The following is a 21,150-nucleotide window of genomic DNA, read 5'->3' on the forward strand; positions in this document are numbered from 1 at the left end:
CTCTGAGGCAGGCTACTGGAGGGGATACCGGGGGAGAGGAGAGTAGAGCTGGGCCAAGTGGTGGTGCATAGGCCATGGAGAAAGATGGGGGTGGGGGGTTACAGCTGGGTAACAAACAGAGATTCTGGTGGTTTAGGAGGAGGTGAGTACTGGGTCTGTGGGGGGAAGACAGGGGAGGAGGAGGAGGAAGGTACCATGCCAATGGAGGGGGGTGAGTCAGAGGGAGAGGAGGATGAGGAGGCCTTGTTTTCAGAGCTGCCAGCCAGTCAGGTGGAGTGCCCACTATACAGTGCATTCTGAAAGTATTCAGACCCCTTGACTTTTTCCACATTTTGTTATGTTACAGCCTTATTCTAAAATTGATTAAATTGCTTTTTTTTCTTCATCAATCTACACACAATACCCCACAATGACAAAGCAATACCCCATAATGACATCACAATACATCACAATACCCCATAATGACAAAGCAATACCCCATAATGACAAAGCAATACCCCATAATGACATCACAATACCCCATAATGACATCACAATACCCCATAATGACATCATAATACCCCATAATGACATCACAATACCCCATAATGACAAAGTAATACCCCATAATGACATCACAATACCCCATAATGACATCACAATACCCCATAATGACATCACAATACCCCATAATGACATCACAATACCCCATAATGACATCATAATACCCCATAATGACATTACAATACCCCATAATGACAAAGCAATACCCCATAATGACATCACAATACCCCATAATGACATCACAATACCCCATAATGACAAAGCAAAAACAGGTTTTTAGAATATTTGGCAAATTTATACAAATTTAAATATCATTTAAGTATTCAGACCTTTTACTCAGTACTTTGTTGGAGCACATTTGTCAGCGATTACAGCCTCGATTCTTCTTGGGTATGACACTACAAGCTTGGCACACCTGTATTTGGGGAGTTTCTCCCATTCTTCTCTGCAGATCTTCTCAAGATCTGTCAGGTTGGATGGGGAGCATCGCTGCACAGCTATTTTCAGATCTCTCCAGAGATGTTCGTTCGGGATCAAATCAAATGTTATTTGTCACATACACATGGTTAGCAGATGTTAATGTGAGTGTACTGAAATGCTTGTGAGTGTTATAAAATATAAAAAATATTCTCTGGCTGAGCCACTCAAAGACATTCAGAGACTTGTCCCATAGCCACTCCTGCGTTGTCTTGGCTGTGTGCTTTGGGTTGTTGTCCTGTTGGAAGGTGAACCTTCACCCCAGTCTGAGGACCTGAGATCTCTGGAGCAGGTTTTCATCAAGGATCTCTCTGTACTTAGTTCCGTTCATCTTCGCCTCTATCCTGACTCCCAGTCCCTGAAAAACATCCCCACAGCATGATGCTGCCACCACCATGTTTCACTGTAGGAATGGTGCCAGGTTTCCTCCAGGCGTGACGCTTGGCATTCAGGCCAAATAGTTCAATCTTGGTTTCATCAGACCAGAGAGTCTTGTTTCTCATGGTTTGAGAGTCCTTTAGGTGCCGTTTGGCAAACTCCAAGCGGGCTGTTATATGCCTTTTACTGAGGAATGGCTTCCATCTGGCCACTACCACAAAGGCCTGATTGGTGGAGTGCTGCAGAGATGGTTGTCCTTCTGGAAGGTTCTCCCATCTCCACATAGGAACTCTGGAGCTCTGTCAGAGTGACCATCAGGTTCTTGGTCACCTCCCTGACCAAGTCCCTTCTCCCCCGATTGCTCAGCTTGGCCGTGCAGCCAGCTCTAGGAAGATTATTGGTGGTTCCAAACTTTCCATTTAAGAATGATGGAGGCCACTGTGTTCTTTGGGACCTTCAATGCTGCAGACATTTTTGGTACCCTTCCCCAGATCTGTGCCTCGACACAATCCTGTCTCGGAGCTCAACGCACATTTCCTTCAACACCCTTTTTGAGCTGACATGCACTGTCAACTGTGGGACCTTATATAGACAGGTTTGTGCTTTTCCAAATCATGTCCAATCAATTGAATTTACCACATGTGGTCTCCAATCAAGTTGTAGAAACATCTCAAGGATGATCAATGGAAACAGGATTCACATACTGCCCAGACTAGAACAAGCTGCAACAAACACTGAAACTGGGCAGTGTTATCTCAATCTCTTCATTCAAAGACTCAATCATGAACACACTTACTGACCGTTGTGGCTGCTTTGTGTGATGTATTGTTGTCTCTACCTGCTTGCCCTTTGTGCTGTTGTCTGTGCCCAATAATGTTTGTACCCTGTTTTGTGCTGTTGTCATGTTGTGTTGCTACCATGTTGTTGTCATGTTGTGTTGCTACCATGTTGTTGTCATGTTGTGTTGCTACCATGTTGTCATGTTGTGTTGCTACCATGCTGTTGTTGTGTTGCTACCATGTTGTTGTTATGTTGTGTTGCTACCATGTTGTGTTGTCATGTTGTGTTGCTACCATGTTGTTGTCATGTTGTGTTGCTACCATGTTGTTGTCATGTTGTGTTGCTACCATGTTGTTGTCATGTTGTGTTGCTACCATGTTGTTGTCATGTTGTGTTGCTACCATGTTGTTGTCATGTTGTGTTGCTACCATGTTGTTGTCATGTTGTGTTGCTACCATGTTGTTGTCATGTTGTGTTGCTACCATGTTGTTGTCATGTTGTGTTGCTACCATGTTGTGTTGCTACCATGTTGTTGTGTTGCTACCATGTTGTTGTCATGTTGTGCTGCTACCATGTTGTGTTGATACCATGTTGTTGTCATGTTGTGTTGCTACCATGTTGTGTTGCTACCATGTTGTGTTGCTACCATGTTGTTGTCATGTTGTGCTGCTACCATGTTGTTGTCATGTTGTGTTGCTACCATGTTGTTGTCATGTTGTGTTGCTGCCATGTTGTTGTCATGTTGTGCTGCTACCATGTTGTTGTCATGTTGTGCTGCTACCATGTTGTGTTGATACCATGTTGTTGTCATGTTGTGTTGCTACCATGTTGTGTTGCTACCATGTTGTTGTCATGTTGTGCTGCTACCATGTTGTTGTCATGTTGTGTTGCTACCATGTTGTTGTCATGTTGTGTTGCTACCATGTTGTTGTCATGTTGTGCTGCTACCATGTTGTTGTTATATTGTGTTGCTACCATGTTGTTGTCATGTTGTGTTGCTACCATGTTGTTGTTGTGTTGCTACCATGCTTTGTTGTCATGTGTTGCTGCCTTGCTATGTTGTTGTCTCAGGTCTCTGTTTATGTAGTGTTGTGTTGCTACCATGTTTTTGTCATGTTGTGTTGCTACCATGCTGTGTTGTCATGTTGTGTTGCTACCATGTTGTTGTTATGTTGTGTTGCTACCATGTTGTTGTTATATTGTGTTGCTACCATGTTGTTGTCATGTTGTGTTGCTACCATGTTGTTGTCATGTTGTGTTGCTGCCATGTTGTTGTCATGTTGTGTTGCTACCATGTTGTTGTCATGTTGTGTTGCTACCATGTTGTTGTCATGTTGTGTTGCTACCATGTTGTTGTCATGTTGTGTTGCTACCATGTTGTTGTCATGTTGTGTTGCTACCATGCTGTTGTTGTGTTGCTACCATGTTGTTGTCATGTTGTGTTGCTACCATGTTGTGTTGTCATGTTGTGTTGCTACCATGTTGTGTTGTCATGTTGTGTTGCTACCATGTTGTTGTCATGTTGTGTTTCTACCATGTTGTTGTCATGTTGTGCTGCTACCATGTTGTGTTGTCATGTTGTGTTGCTACCATGCTGTTGTCATGTTGTGTTGCTACCATGCTGTTGTCATGTTGTGTTGCTACCATGTTGTTGTCATGTTGTGTTGCTACCATGTTGTTGTCATGTTGTGTTGCTACCATGTTGTTGTCATGTTGTGTTGCTACCATGCTGTTGTTGTGTTGCTACCATGTTGTTGTCATGTTGTGCTGCTACCATGTTGTTGTCATGTTGTGCTGCTACCATGTTGTGTTGTCATGTTGTGTTGCTACCATGTTGTTGTCATGTTGTGCTGCTACCATGTTGTGTTGTCATGTTGTGTTGCTACCATGTTGTGTTGTCATGTTGTGTTGCTACCATGTTGTTGTCATGTTGTGTTGCTACCATGTTGTTGTCATGTTGTGTTGCTACCATGTTGTTGTCATGTTGTGTTGCTACCATGCTGTTGTTGTGTTGCTACCATGTTGTTGTCATGTTGTGTTGCTGCCATGTTGTTGTTATATTGTGTTGCTACCATGTTGTTGTCATGTTGTGTTGCTACCATGCTGTGTTGTCATGTGTTGCTACCATGTTGTTGTCATGTTGTGTTGCTGCCATGTTGTTGTCATGTTGTGTTGCTACCATGTTGTTGTCATGTTGTGTTGCTACCATGTTGTTGTCATGTTGTGTTGCTACCATGTTGTTGTCATGTTGTTTTGCTACCATGTTGTTGTCATGTTGTGTTGCTACCATGTTGTTGTCATGTTGTGTTGCTACCATGTTGTTGTCATGTTGTGTTGCTACCATGCTGTTGTTGTGTTGCTGCCATGTTGTTGTCATGTTGTGTTGCTACCATGTTGTCATGTTGTGTTGCTACCATGCTGTTGTTGTGTTGCTACCATGTTGTTGTCGTGTTGTGTTGCTGCCATGTTGTTGTCATGTTGTGTTGCTACCATGTTGTTGTCATGTTGTGTTGCTACCATGCTGTTGTTGTGTTGCTGCCATGTTGTTGTCATGTTGTGTTGCTACCATGTTGTCATGTTGTGTTGCTACCATGCTGTTGTTGTGTTGCTACCATGTTGTTGTTATGTTGTGTTGCTACCATGTTGTTGTCATGTTGTGTTGTTACCATGTTGTTGTCATGTTGTGTTGCTACCATGTTGTTGTCATGTTGTGTTGCTACCATGTTGTTGTCATGTTGTGTTGCTACCATGTTGTTGTCATGTTGTGTTGCTACCATGTTGTTGTCATGTTGTGTTGCTACCATGTTGTTGCCATGCTGTGTTGCTACCATGTTGTTGTTATATTGTGTTGCTACCATGTTGTTGTCATGTTGTGTTGCTACCATGTTGTTGTCATGTTGTGTTGCTACCATGTTGTTGTCATGTTGTGTTGCTACCATGTTGTTGTTATATTGTGTTGCTACCATGTTGTTGTTATATTGTGTTGCTACCATGTTGTTGTCATGTTGTGTTGCTACCATGTTGTTGTCATGTTGTGTTGCTACCATGTTGTTGTTATATTGTGTTGCTACCATGTTGTTGTCATGTTGTGTTGCTACCATGTTGTTGTCATGTTGTGTTGCTACCATGTTGTTGTTATATTGTGTTGCTACCATGTTGTTGTCATGTTGTGTTGCTACCATGTTGTTGTTATATTGTGTTGCTACCATGTTGTTGTCATGTTGTGTTGCTACCATGTTGTTGTCATGTTGTGTTGCTACCATGTTGTTGTCATGTTGTGTTGCTACCATGTTGTTGCCATGTTGTGTTGCTACCATGTTGTTGTTATATTGTGTTGCTACCATGTTGTTGTTATATTGTGTTGCTGCCTTGCTATGTTGTTGTCTTAGGTCTCTGTTTATGTAGTGTTGTCTCTCTTGTCGTGATGTGTTTTGTCCTATATTTTTATTACATTTTTATTTTTAATCCCAGCCCCCGTCCTCGCAGGAGGCCTTTTTCCTTTTGGTAAGTTAACTGACTTGCCGAGTTAAATATATATATATATAGATATGTTTTTTAAATGCACCTGAGCTCAATTTCGAGTCTCATAGCAAAGGGTCTGAATACTTACAGTTGTAATTTCTTGTTAACAAACTATAGTTTTGGCAAGTCGGTTAGGACATCTACTTTGTGCATGACACAAGTAATTTTTACATCAATTGTTTACAGACAGATTATTTCACTTATAAATTCACTGTATCACAATTCCAGTGAGTCAGAATAGGCTAATTGACATCATTTGAGTCCATTGGAGGTGTACTTGTGGATGTATTTCAAGGCCTACCTTCAAACTCAGTGCCTCTTTGCTTGACATCATGGGAAATCAAAATAAATTTCAGGTAAGACCTCAGAATTTTTTTTGTTGAACTCCACAAGTCTGGTTCATCCTTGGGAGCAATTTCCAAACACCTGAAGGTACCACGTTCATCTGTACAAACAATAGTACGCAAGTATAAACACCATGTGACCACTCAGCCGTCATACCGCTCAGGAAGGAGACGCGTTCTGTCTCCTAGAGATGAATGTACTTTTGTGCGAAAAGTGCAAATCAATCCCTGAACAACAGCAAAGGACCTTGTGAAGATGCTGGAGGAAACGGGTACAAAGTATCTATATCCACAGTAAAACGAGTCTTATATTGACATAACCTGATGAAACAAAAATAGAACTGTTTGGCCATAATCACCATCGTTATGTTTGGAGGAAAAAGGGGGAGGCTTGCAAGCTGGAGAACACCATCCCAACCGTGAAGCACGGTGGTGGCAGCATCATGTTGTGGGGGTGCTTTGCTGCAGGAGGGACTGGTGCACTTCACAAAATAAATGGCATCATGAGGAAGTAAAATTATGTAGATATATTGAAGCAACATCTCAAGACATCAGTCAGGAAGTTAAAGCTTGGTCGCAAATGGACAAATACCCCAAGCATACTTCCAAAGTTGTGGCAAAATGGCTTAAGGACAACAAAGTCAAGGTATTGGAGTGGCCATCACAAAGCCCTGACCTCAGTCCTATAGAAAATTTGTGGGCAGAACTGAAAAAGCGTGTGCGAGCAAGGAGGCCTCCAAACCTGACTCAGTTACACCAGCTCTGTCAGGTGGAATGGGCCAAAATTCACCCAACTTATTGTGGGAAGCTTGTGGAAGGCTACCTGAAACATTTGACCCAAGTTAAACAATTTAAAGGCAATGCCAGCCCTCAAAGAACTTCATTGGACTTTAGGTAAACTGGAAACCACATATTTTAAGGAAAACGATACCAAAGTTCTATTAACACATTGACTGTAGTACTCACTCTGGTACAACACTCGACCACTGCTACTCCCCTTTTCGAAATGCCTACAAGGCCCTCCCCCGCCCTTCGACAAATCAGATCACGACTCCATTTTGCTCCTCCTTTTCTATAGGCAGAAACCCAAACAGGAAGTACCCGTGCTAAGGTCTATTCAACGCTGGTCTGACCAATCAGAATCCATGCTTCAAGATTGTTTTGATCACACGGACTGGGATATGTTCCGGGTACCCTTTGAGAATAAGATTGGCGTATATGTAACAGTATAACTTTAGTACGTCCCCTCGCCCCGACACGGGCGCGAACCAGGGACCCTCTGCACACATCAACAACGGTCGCCCACGAAGCATCGTTACCCATCGCTCCACAAAGGCCACGGCCCTTGCAGAGCAAGGGGAAACCCTACTTCAGGTCTCAGAGCAAGTGACGTAACCGATTGAAATGCTAGTAGCGCGTACTCGCTAACTAGCTAGCCATTTCACATCCGTTACATATACACGGACACGTGACTGAATTTATCAGGAAGTGTATAGGGGATTTTGTTCCCACTGTAACTATTAAAACCTACCCAAACCAAAGACTGTGGATAGATGGCAGCATTCGCGCAAAACTGAAAGCGCAAACCACCGCATTTAACCATGGCAAGGTGACTAGGAATATGGTAGAATACAAACCTTTAAGGCAATCAAATAGGCAAAATGTCAGAACAAAGTGGAGTCACAATTCAACGGCTCAGACATGAGATGTGACAGGGTCTACAGACAGTCACGGATTACAAAGAAAAAACCGGCCACGTCGCGCACACCGACGTCTCGCTCCCGGACAAGCTAAACACCTTCTTCGCACGCTTTGAGGATAACACAGTTCCACCGACGTCGTGCTCCCGGACAAGCTAAACACCTTCTTCGCACGCTTTGAGGATAACACAGTTCCACCGACGCTGCCCGCTCCCGGACAAGCTAAACACCTTCTTCGCACGCTTTGAGGATAACACAGTTCCACCGACGTCTCGCTCCCGGACAAGCTAAACACCTTCTTCGCACGCTTTGAGGATAACACAGTTCCACCGACGTCTCGCTCCCGGACAAGCTAAACACCTTCTTCGCACGCTTTGAGGATAACACAGTTCCACCGACGTCGTGCTCCCAGACAAGCTAAACACCTTCTTCGACCCGCTTTGAGGATAACACAGTTCCACCGACGTCGTGCTCCCGGACAAGCTAAACACCTTCTTCGCACGCTTTGAGGATAACACAGTTCCACCGACGTCGTGCTCCCGGACAAGCTAAACACCTTCTTCGACCCGCTTTGAGGATAACACAGTTCCACCGACGTCGTGCTCCCGGACAAGCTAAACACCTTCTTCGCACGCTTTGAGGATAACACAGTTCCACCGACGTCGTGCTCCCGGACAAGCTAAACACCTTCTTCGCACGCTTTGAGGATAACACAGTTCCACCGACGCTGCCCGCTCCCTTTGGGCTCTCTTTCTACGTGGCCGACGTGTGTAAGATATTAAGCGTGTTATCCTAGCCGTGTCCTCAGAGCATGCGCAGACCAGCTGGCTGGTGTGTTTACGGACATATTCAATCTCTCCCTGTCCCAGTCTGCTGTCCCCACTTGCTTCAAGATGTCCACCATTGTTGCTTTACCCAAGAAAGCAAAGCTAACTGAACTAAATGACTATCGCCCCGTAGCACTCACTTCTGTCATGTGCTTTGAGAGACTACTTCAGTATAATATCCCCTCCACCCTACCTGTCACCCTAGATCAACTTCAGTTTGCATACCGCCCCAATAGATCCACAGACGATGCAATCACCATCGCACTGCACACTGCCCTATCTCATCTGGACAAGAGGTATACCTACGTCAGAATGCTGTTCATTGACTGTAGCTCAGCCTTCAACACCATAGTACCCTCAAAGCGCCACGTTAAGCTTGGGACCCTGGATCTGTGCAACCCTCCCTGTGCAACTGGGTCCTGGACTTCCTGACGGGCCGCCCCCAGGTGGTGAAGGTAGGAAACAACACCTTCACTGATCCTTAACACAGGGGCCCCACAAGGGTGCGTGCTCAGCCCCCTCCTGTACTCCATGTTCACCCATGACTGCGCGGCCTCCAACATCAGGTTTCCGACGACACAACAGTGGTAGGCCTGATTACCAACAATGACGAGACAGCCTACAGGGAGGAGGTGAGGGCCCTGGTGGAGTGGTGCCAGGAAAATAGCTAATTTGTATTTGTGGTCCTGGCAACTGGACTTTTCTTGGAACACTATATTTTTGTCTTACTGAGATTTTCTGTCAGGGCCCAGGTCTGACAGAATCTGTACAGAAGATCTAGGTGGTTGGGGAAAGAAGCACCAGATCATCAGCAAACAGTAGACTGTTCTACAGATTCTAGTAGGGTGAGGCCGGGTGCTGTAGACTGTTCTAGTGCCCTCGCCAATTTGTTGATATGTTGAGAAGGGTGGGGGTCAAGCTGCATCACCGTCTCACCCCAACGGCCCTTGGAAAGAAATGTTTGTGTACATGGATTTTATAATTTCGTAGGTTTTTTCCCAACACCACTTTCCATCAATTTATATAGCAGACCTTTCATGCCAAATTGATTCAACAAAGCATAGGAAGACTTTTCCTTTGTTTTGGTTTGTTTGTTTGTCAATTAGGGTGTGCAGGGTGAATACGTGGTCTGTCGTATGGTCATTTGGTAAAAAGCCAATTTGATGTTTGCTCAGTACATTGTTTTTAATGAGGAAATGTACAAGTCTCTCTCTACTCTCTCTTTCCTCCAGCTCTCTCCTCCATCTCTCCATCTCTCTACTCTCTCTCTTTCCTCCAGCTCTCTCTCCTCCATCTCTCTCCTTCCTCCAGCTCTCTCTCCTCCATCTCTCTCCTTCCTCCAGCTCTCCTCCATCTCTCTCCTTCCTCATCTCTCCTCCATCTCTCTCCTTCCTCCAGCTCTCCTCCATCTCTCTCCTTCCTCCATCTCTCCTCATCTCTCTCCTTCCTCCATCTTTCCTCCAGCTCTCTCTCCTCCATCTCTCTCCTTCCTCCATCTCTCCCCATCTCTCTCCTTCCTCCATCTCTCTCCTTCCTCCATCTCTCTCCTTCCTCCATCTCTCTCCTTCCTCTCTCTCTCTCCTTCCTCCATCTCTCTCCTTCCTCTCTCTCTCTCCTTCCTCCATCTCTCCTCATCTCTCTCCTTCCTCATCTCTCCTCCATCTCTCTCCTTCCTCCAGCTCTCATCTCTCTCCTTCCTCCATCTCTCCTCCAGCTCTCTCTCCTCCATCTCTCTCCTTCCTCCATCTTTCCTCCAGCTCTCTCTCCTCCATCTCTCTCCTTCCTCTCTCTCTCTTCCATCTCTCTCTGTATGAACATGGATATGCTGGTGGTTAGGGATGCTGTTCTTTTACCTCGGATAAAGTATTAAAACATGTTCACTCTTTAGTTCAGCAGCCGGACCCTAACCAGCCCAAGGCGGAGGGGAACCAAATGTCCCCTCTAGCAGGCGAGCCTCTGGGTGTAGTGACCAACTGGCCTCCCTCCCTGCTGGCCTCCCTCCAGCGCTGGGGCATCACCCAGCCCAGGAGCCCCTGTCTCACTGCCCTGGACAATGCTGGTAAACCAGTGTATACTCTTACCTACGGCAAGTTGTGGACACGCAGCCAGAAACTGGCCTACACTCTTCTGAACAAACTGAGCACGAGGAACGAGCCACTACTGCAGCCGGGAGATAGAGTGAGTGGTCTTTTTCTCTCCTATCAATGTCGAAGCAGCTTCTCAGACTGCTAAAGCAGATCCTTTAGCCAGTTTGTCACTGTGTCAAAGCAGATCCTTTAGCCAGTATGTCCTATAGGTTGATGTCGACAGTATGTATCCTATAGGTTGATGTTGACAGTATGTATCCTATAGACAGATGGTGACAGTATGTATCCTATAGACAGATGGTGACAGTATGTATCCTATAGACAGATGGTGACAGTATGTATCCTATAGACAGATGGTGACAGTATGTATCCTATAGACAGATGGTGACAGTATGTATCCTATAGACAGATGGTGACAGTATGTATCCTATAGACAGATGGTGACAGTATGTATCCTATAGGTTGATGGTGACAGTATGTATCCTATAGGTTGATGGTGACAGTATGTATCCTATAGACAGATGGTGACAGTATGTATCCTATAGACAGATGGTGACAGTGTATCCTATAGACAGATGGTGACAGTATGTATCCTATAGACAGATGGTGACAGTATGTATCCTATAGACAGATGGTGACAGTGTATCCTATAGACAGATGGTGACAGTATGTATCCTATAGACAGATGGTGACAGTATGTATCCTATAGACAGATGTCGACAGTATGTATCCTATAGACAGATGTTGACAGTATGTATCCTATAGACAGATGGTGACAGTATGTATCCTATAGACAGATGGTGACAGTATGTATCCTATAGACAGATGGTGACAGTATGTATCCTATAGACAGATGGTGACAGTATGTATCCTATAGACAGATGTTGACAGTATGTATCCTATAGACAGATGTTGACAGTATGTATCCTATAGACAGATGGTGACAGTATGTATCCTATAGACAGACGGTGACAGTATATCCTATAGACAGATGTTGACAGTGTATCCTATAGACAGATGTTGACAGTATATCCTATAGACAGATGTTGACAGTATGTATCCTATAGACAGATGTTGACAGTGTATCCTATAGACAGATGGTGACAGTATGTATCCTATAGACAGATGGTGACAGTATGTATCCTATAGACAGATGGTGACAGTATGTATCATATAGACAGATGGTGACAGTATGTATCCTATAGACAGATGGTGACAGTATGTATCCTATAGACAGATGGTGACAGTATGTATCCTATAGACAGATGGTGACAGTATGTATCCTATAGACAGATGGTGACAGTATGTATCCTATAGACAGATGGTGACAGTATGTATCCTATAGACAGATGGTGACAGTATGTATCCTATAGACAGATGGTGACAGTATGTATCCTATAGACAGATGGTGACAGTATGTATCCTATAGACAGATGGTGACAGTATGTATCCTATGGGTTGATGTTGACAGTATGTATCCTATAGACAGATGGTGACAGTATGTATCCTATAGACAGATGGTGACAGTATGTATCCTATAGACAGATGTTGACAGTGTATCCTATAGACAGATGTTGACAGTGTATCCTATAGACAGATGTTGACAGTGTATCCTATAGACAGATGGTGACAGTATGTATCCTATAGACAGATGGTGACAGTATGTATCCTATAGACAGATGGTGACAGTATGTATCCTATAGACAGATGGTGACAGTATGTATCCTATAGACAGATGTCGACAGTATGTATCCTATAGGTTGATGTTGACAGTATGTATCCTATAGACAGATGGTGACAGTATGTATCCTATAGACAGATGGTGACAGTATGTATCCTATAGACAGATGGTGACAGTATGTATCCTATAGACAGATGGTGACAGTATGTATCCTATAGACAGATGTTGACAGTATGTATCCTATAGACAGATGTTGACAGTATGTATCCTATAGACAGATGTTGACAGTATGTATCCTATAGACAGATGTTGACAGTGTATCCTATAGACAGATGTTGACAGTGTATCCTATAGACAGATGGTGACAGTATGTATCCTATAGACAGATGGTGACAGTATGTATCCTATAGACAGATGGTGACAGTATGTATCCTATAGACAGATGTTGACAGTGTATCCTATAGACAGATGTTGACAGTGTATCCTATAGACAGATGTTGACAGTATGTCTGTTTTCTTTAGGTTGCTCTAGTGTTCCCCAACAGTGACCCTGTGATGTTTATGGTGGCTTTCTATGGATGTCTGCTGGCAGAGCTGATCCCTGTGCCCATTGAGGTGCCCCTCACCAGGAAGGTAAGGACAGGGGACATTGACTAGGGTTGTGGTGCCTACCTGCTCTCTGAAGGCATTGGAAACGTGTTTACATTGCCAAAGCAAGTCAAATGCTGTAGATTATAAACAAAGTGAAATAAATAATGACACATTTACATTACACTCACAACAGTTCCAAAAGAATAGAGACATTTTGAATGTCAGTTTGTCTGTTTACAAGGCATTCGGAAAGTATTCAGACTCCTTCCCTTTTTCTACATTTTGTTACTTTACAGCCTTATTCTAAAATAGATTAAATAAATGTTCCTCATCAATCTGCAAACAATACCCCATAATGACAAGCGAAAACAGGTTTTTAGAAGTGTTTGCTAATTTATAAAGAATAAAAAACTGAAATACCTTATTTACATAAGTATTCAGATCCTTTGCTATGAGACACGAAATTGAGCTCAGGGGCATTCTGTTTCCATTGATCATCCTTGTGATGTTTCTACAACTTGATTGGAGTCCACCTGTGGTAAATTCAATTGATTGGACATGATTTGGAAAGGCACACACCTGTCTATATAAGGTCCCACAGTTGACAGTGCATGTCAGAGCAAAAACCAAGCCATGAGGTCAAATAAATTGTCCGTAGAGCTCCGAGACAGGATTGTGTCGAGGCACAGATCTGGGGAATGGTACCCAAAAATGTCAGCCGCATTGAAGGTCCCCAAGAACACAGTGGCCTCCATCATTCTTAAATGGAAGAAGTTTGGAACCACCAAGACTCTTCCTAGAGCTGGCTGCCCGGCCAAACTGAGCAATAGGGGGAGAAGGGACTTGGTCAGGGAGGTGACCAAGAACCTGATGGTCACTCTGACAGAGTTCTAGAGTTCCTCTGTGGAGATGAGAGAACCTTCCAGAAGGACAACCATCTCTGCAGCACTCCACCAATCAGGCCGTTATTGTAGAGTGGCCAGACGGAAGACACTCCTCAGTAAAAGGCACATGACAGCCAGCTTGGAGTTTGCCAAACGCCACCTAAAGGACTCTCATCATGAGAAACAAGATTCTCTGTTCTGATGAAACCAAGATTTAAATCCCTCGAGTAAACCTGGCACCATCCCTACGGTGAAACATGGCTGTGGCAGCATTATGCTGTGGGGATGTTTTTCAGCGGCAGGGACTGGGAGACTAGTCAGGATCGAGGGAAAGATGAACGGAGCAAAGTACAGAGATCCTTGATGAAAACCTGCTCCAGAGATCTCAGGATCTCAGACTGGGGCAAAGGTTCACCTTCCAACAGGACAATGACCCTAAGCACACAGCCAAGACAACAGTCAGGAATGGCTTCGGGAAAAGTCTCTGAATGTCCTTGAGTGGTCCAGCCAGATCCCAGACTTGAACCCGATCAAACATCTCTGGAGAGACCCGAAAATAGCTGTGCAGTGACATTCCCCATCCAACCTGACAGAGCTTGAGAGCATCTGCCGAAAAGAATGGGAGAAACTCCCCAAATACAGGTGTGCCAAGCTTGTAGTGTCATACCCAAGAAGACTCAAGACTGTAATCGCTGCCAAAGGTGCTTCAACAAAGTACTGAGTAAAGGGTCTGAATACTTATGTAAATGTGACATTTCAGTATTAATTTGCAAACATTTCTAAAAACCTGTTTTTGCTTTGTCATTATGGGGTATTGTGTGTAGACTGAGGGGAAAACACTATTTATTTGTAGAATAAGGCTTGTAACGTAAACATTTCCGGGAAAAGGTCAAGGGGTCTGAATACTTTCCGAATGCACTGTATTTTAAATGAAGTTGGAAATGCAGCTGTCCGTTTGGAAATCAGTTGGAGTACAGAAACCTGGGTCGTACAGTCATGACAGAATGAATGTGACCTGCTAATGAAATGGGAAGAGAATCCTGCTTAGCGTGAGTGTTTTTCAAGTTATGTTTAAACAGAGCCTTAAATGAGCATGTGATCTTAATATAAAGACCTGATGCGCAACCTTAAACGGGAAATGGTCCAATACCTTCTGCTGACTGGTTAATGGGGAGGAGCACACTTTTTGTAAGGTTTAACTTATGACCAGAAAATGTCCCAAAACCTTGTAGCATGTCCAAGAGATGGGGAATATACTCCACAGGGTTAGAGATGGGGTATAGACTCCACAGGGTTAGAGAGGGGGTATAGACGATATCACAGGGTTAGAGAGGGGGTATAGACGATATCACAGGGTTAGAGAGGGGGTATAGACGATATCACAGGGTTAGAGAGGGGGTATAGACGATATCACAGGGTTAGAGAGGGGGTATAGACTTCACAGGGTTAGAGATGGGGTATAGGCTCCACAGGGTTAGAGAGGGGGTATATACTCCACACGGTTAGAGAGGGGGTATAGACTCCACACGGTTAGAGAGGGGGTATAGACTCCCCACGGTTAGAGAGGGGGTATAGACGATATCACAGGGTTAGAGAGGGGGTATAGACGATATCACAGGGTTAGAGAGGGGGTACAGACGATATCACAGGGTTAGAGAGGAGGTATAGACGATATCACAGGGTTAAAGAGGGGGTATAGACTCCACACGGTTAGAGAGGGGGTATAGACGATATCACAGGGTTAGAGAGGGGGTATAGACGATATCACAGGGTTAGAGAGGGGGTATAGACTCCACACGGTTAGAGAGGGGGTATAGACTCCACAGGGTTAGAGATGGGGTATAGACGATATCACAGGGTTAGAGAGGGGGTATAGACTCCACAGGGTTAGAGAGGGGGTATAGACGATATCACAGGGTTAGAGAGGGGGTATAGACTTCACAGGGTTAGAGATGGGGTATAGACTCCACAGGGTTAGAGAGGGGGTATAGACTTCACAGGGTTAGAGAGGGGGTATAGACGATATCACAGGGTTAGAGAGGGGGTATAGACGATATCACAGGGTTAGAGAGGGGGTATAGACTCCATACGGTTAGAGATGGGGTATAGACTCCACACGGTTAGAGAGGGGGTATAGACTCCACAGGGTTAGAGAGGGGGTATAGACGATATCACAGGGTTAGAGAGGGGGTATAGACGATATCACAGGGTTAGAGAGGGGGTATAGACTCCACACGGTTAGAGAGGGGGTACAGACAATATCACAGGGTTAGAGATGGGGTATAGACTCCACACGGTTAGAGAGGGGGTATAGACGATATCACTGGGTTAGAGAGGGGGTATAGACTCCACACGGTTAGAGAGGGGGTATAGACTCCACAGGGTTAGAGAGGGGGTATAGACTCCACACGGTTAGAGAGGGGGTATAGACGATATCACAGGGTTAGAGAGGGGGTATAGACGATATCACAGGGTTAGAGAGGGGGTACAGACGATATCACAGGGTTAGAGAGGGGGTATAGACGATATCACAGGGTTAGAGAGGGGGTATAGACTCCACACGGTTAGAGAGGGGGTATAGACGATATCACAGGGTTAGAGAGGGGGTATAGACGATATCACAGGGTTAGAGAGGGGGTATAGACTCCACACGGTTAGAGAGGGGGTATAGACGATATCACAGGGTTAGAGAGGGGGTATAGACGATATCACAGGGTTAGAGAGGGGGTATAGACTCCACACGGTTAGAGATGGGTTATAGACTCCACACGGTTAGAGAGGGGGTATAGACGATATCACAGGGTTAGAGAGGGGGTATAGACTCCACACGGTTAGAGAGGGGGTACAGACGATATCACAGGGTTAGAGAGGGGGTACAGACAACTCCAACACCATCATTAAGTTTGCCGACGATACAACAGTGGTAGGCCTGATCACCGACAACGAGGAGACAGCCTATAGGGAGGTGGTCAGAGACCTTGCCGTGTGGTACCAGCATAACAACCTCTCTCTCAACGTGATCAAGACAAAGGAGCCATGAGCTGCTGCTCCGCCATGGACCAGACAAGGAGCTGCTCCTCCGCCGTGGACCAGACAAGGAGCTGCTCCTCCGCCGTGGACCAGACAAGGAGCTGCTCCTCCGCCATGGACCAGACAAGGAGCTGCTCCTCCTCCGCCGTGGACCAGACAAGGAGCTGCTCCTCCGCCGTGGACCAGACAAGGAGCTGCTCCTCCGCCGTGGATCAGACAAGGAGCTGCTCCTCCGCCGTGGACCAGACAAGGAGCTGCTCCTCCGCAGTGGATCAGACAAGGAGCTCCGCCTCCTCCTCTGCAGTGGATCAGACAAGGAGCTGCTCCTCTGCCATGGATCAGACAAGGAGCTGCTCCGCTGCCACCGTGGTTTAGACAAGGAGCTGCTCCTCCTCCGCCATGGATCAGACAGGGAGCTGCTGCTCCTCCGCAGTGGATCAGACAAGGAGCTCCGCCTCCTCCTCTGCAGTGGATCAGACAAGGAGCTGCTGCTCCGCCATGGATCAGACAAGGAGCTGCTGCTCCGCCATGGATCAGACAAGGAGCTGCTGCTCCGCCATGGATCAGACAAGGAGCTGCTCCTCCGCCATGGATCAGACAAGGAGCTGCTCCTCCTCTGCCATGGACCAGACAAGGAGCTGCTCCTCCTCCGCCATGGACCAGACAAGGAGCTGCTCCTCCGCCGTGGATCAGACAAGGAGCTGCTCCTCCGCCGTGGATCAGACAAGGAGCTGCTCCTCCGCCGTGGACCAGACAAGGAGCTGCTCCTCCGCCGTGGACCAGACAAGGAGCTGCTCCTCCGCAGTGGATCAGACAAGGAGCTCCGCCTCCTCCTCTGCAGTGGATCAGACAAGGAGCTGCTCCTCTGCCATGGATCAGACAAGGAGCTGCTCCGCTGCCACCGTGGTTTAGACAAGGAGCTGCTCCTCCTCCGCCATGGATCAGACAGGGAGCTGCTCCCCCTCCGCAGTGGATCAGACAAGGAGCTCCGCCTCCTCTGCAGTGGATCAGACAAGGAGCTGCTGCTCCGCCATGGATCAGACAAGGAGCTGCTGCTCCGCCATGGATCAGACAAGGAGCTGCTCCTCCGCCATGGATCAGACAAGGAGCTGCTCCTCCTCTGCCATGGACCAGACAAGGAGCTGCTCCTCCTCCGCCATGGATCAGACAAGGAGCTCCGCCTCCTCCTCCGCAGTGGATCAGACAAGGAGCTCCGCCTCCTCCTCTGCAGTGGATCAGACAAGGAGCTCCGCCTCCTCCTCCGCAGTGGATCAGACAAGGAGCTCCGCCTCCTCCTCTGCAGTGGATCAGACAAGGAGCTGCTCCTCCGCCGTGGATCAGACTAATTACAGGATTCTACAAATGAGTAATGATAATACACAATCAATCTCCTCACACTATCAAATGATGAGAGTTGAGGTCAGGAAGTGTTGCAATCAAGTCTTTGAAACATGTAGCTTAATCCCAATTAGGACCATAGAGGTTAGCCAGAACAACCTGTGTGCTGAACAGTTTCCCCATCGCCATAACATATCGCCATTTAGTATCTGAAATTACTTTGGAGGAGACAAACAGGGTGCCTTTTCTGAACTTAAGGGAAGATGGCTGCCCTCTGGCCTTAGCACCAAAGTTGGATGGAAATGTTTGGTCGACCCATCTTTTCTTTAGTTTAGCATGGTCGCTGGAGCGGAGATGGGTCTCTTGGGAAAAAAACAAATTTCGTTCTTAAAGACTTAAGATGAGCATACAATCGACTACGCTTGACCACATGGTTAATTCTGATATAGCTAGTGGAGCCTGGAGTACGTGATTTAGGCATAGTCATTAGAAATGAATGGAAGGACAGTCACGTGGCCAGTGTGAAATGAATGGAAGGACAGTCACGTGGCCAGTGTGAAATGAATGGAAGGACAGTCACATGGCCAGTGTGAAATGAATGGAAGGACAGTCACGTGACCAGTGTGAAATGAATGGAAGTAAGGTCACATGGCCAGTGTGAAATGAATGGAAGGACAGTCACGTGGCCAGTGTGAAATGAATGGAAGGACAGTCACATGGCCAGTGTGAAATGAATGGAAGGACAGTCACATGGCCAGTGTGTTTAAAGGTCAGAGTATTAAGATATAAAGAAAATACCTTAATACCTTGGACCCCTGTGCTGTCCTTCCCCCTGTTGGAAGGCTGCATCTACCTCTTTGCTTGACATCATGGGAAAATGAAAATAAATCAGCCAAGACCTCAGAAAAAAAATTGTAGACCTCCACAAGTCTGGTTCATCCTTGGGAGCAATTTCCAAATGCCTGAAGGTACCACGTTCATCTGTACAAACAATAGTACGCAAGTATAAACACCATGGGACCACGCAGCCGTCATACCGCTCAGGAAGGAGACGCGTTCTGTCTCCTAGAGATGAACGTACTTTGGTGCGAAAAATGCAAATCAATCCCTGAACAACAGCAAAGGACCTTGTGAAGATGTTGGAGGAAACGGGTACAAAAGTATCTATATCCACAGAAAAATGAGTCCTATATCGACATAACCTGAAAGGCTGCTCAGCAAGGAATAAAAACTGCCATAAAAAAGGCAGACTACGGTTTGCAACTGCACATGGGGAAAGAGATCGTACTTTTTGGAGAAATGTCCTCTGGTCTGATGAAACAAAAATAGAACTGTTTGGCCATAATGACCACCGTTATGTTTGAAGGAAAAAGGGGGATGCTTGCAAGCCAAAGAACACCATCCCAAACGTGAAGCACGGGGGTGGCAGCATCATGTTGTGGGGGTGCTGTGCTGCAGGAGGGACTGGTGCAAATAGATGACATCATGAGGAAGGAACATTATGTGGATATATTGAAGCAACAGCTCAAGACATCAGTCAGGGAGTTAAAGCTTGGTCACAAATGGGTCTTCCAAATGGACAATGACCCCAAGCATACTTCCAAAGTTGTGGCAAAATGACCTAAGGACAACAAAGTCAAGGTATTGGAGTGGCCATCACAAAGCCCTGACCTCAATCCCATACAAAATTTGTGGGCAGAACTGAAAAAGTGTGTGCGAGCAAGGAGGCCTACAAACCTGACTCAGTTACACCATATCTGTCAGGAGGAATGGGCCAAAATTCACCCAACTTATTGTGGGAAGCTTGTGGAAGGCTACCCGAAACGTTTGACCCAAGTTAAACAATTTAAATGCAATGCTACCAAATACTAATTGAGTGTATGTACACTTCTGACCCACTGGGAATGTGATGAAAGAAGTAAAAGCTGAAATAAATCATTCTCTCTACTATTATTCTGACATTTCACATTCTTAAAATAAAGTGGTGATCCTAACTGACCTAAAACAGGGAATTTTTACTGGGATTAAATATCAGGAATTGTGAAAAACTGAGTTTAAATGTATTTGGCTAAGGTGTATGTAAACTTCCGACTTCAACTGTACATGTTTCAAACAGACCACCATAGTCCCTGTGCCCAAGAAAGCGAAGGTAACCTGCCTAAATGATTACCGCCCCGTATCACTCACGTCTGTAGCCATGAAGTGCTTTGAAAGGATGTGACTCCTGTCATTGGCTGGGAAAATGACTGTGTTTGTCTGTGATTTTGCGGTGACCTAACAATCGTTTGTGGTGCTTTCGCTGTAAAGCCTATTTGAAATCGGACACTTTGGTGGGATTGACAACAAGATTATCTTTAAAATGGTATAAGATACATGTCTGTTTGAGGAATTTTAATTATGAGATTTCTGTTGTTTGAATTTGGCGCCCTGCACTTTCACTGGCTGTTGTCATATCGATCCCGTTAACGGGATTGCAGCCATAAGAACTGACTTGCCTAGTTAAATAAAGGCGTAAAAAAATAAAAAATTTAAGAAATTGGCCAAATCGGTGTACAAAAATACCGATTTCCGATTGTTATGAAAACTTGAAATAGGCCCTAATTAATCACCCTTCCGATTAATCGGTCGACCTCTACTACAGACCCCTAGCACTCACGTCCATAGCCATGAAGTGCTTTGAAAGGCAGGTAATGGCTCACATCAACACCATTATCCCAGAAACCCTAGACCCGATCCAATTTGCATACCGCCCAAACAGATCCACAGATGATGCAATCTCTATTGCACTCCACACTGCCCTTTCCCACCTGGACAAAAGGAACACCTATGTGAGAATGCTGTTCATTGACTACAGCTCAGCGTTCAACACCATAGTGCCCTCAAAGCTCATCACTAAGCTAAGGACCCTGGGACTAAACACCTCCCTCTGCAACTGGATCCTGGACTTCCTGACGGGCCGCCCCCCAGG

The 21,150-nt window shown here is 45.6% G+C and overlaps 1 protein-coding gene across 1 annotated transcript in view; it reads left to right on the plus strand.

Moving 5' to 3' along the window:
- Positions 1 to 21,150, plus strand: part of LOC120064503 (disco-interacting protein 2 homolog A-like) — a 198,358-nt gene that overhangs the window by 116,058 nt on the left and 61,150 nt on the right. Inside the window, exons 9-10 of the mRNA XM_039015120.1 lie at positions 10,460 to 10,749; positions 12,862 to 12,972. Of these exons, the coding sequence (XP_038871048.1) occupies positions 10,460 to 10,749; positions 12,862 to 12,972 (401 nt within the window). The remainder of the gene's footprint in view (positions 1 to 10,459; positions 10,750 to 12,861; positions 12,973 to 21,150) is intronic.

This window comes from Salvelinus namaycush, chromosome 19 (genome assembly GCF_016432855.1).
Source record: "Salvelinus namaycush isolate Seneca chromosome 19, SaNama_1.0, whole genome shotgun sequence".
Classification (NCBI taxonomy): domain Eukaryota; kingdom Metazoa; phylum Chordata; class Actinopteri; order Salmoniformes; family Salmonidae; genus Salvelinus; species Salvelinus namaycush.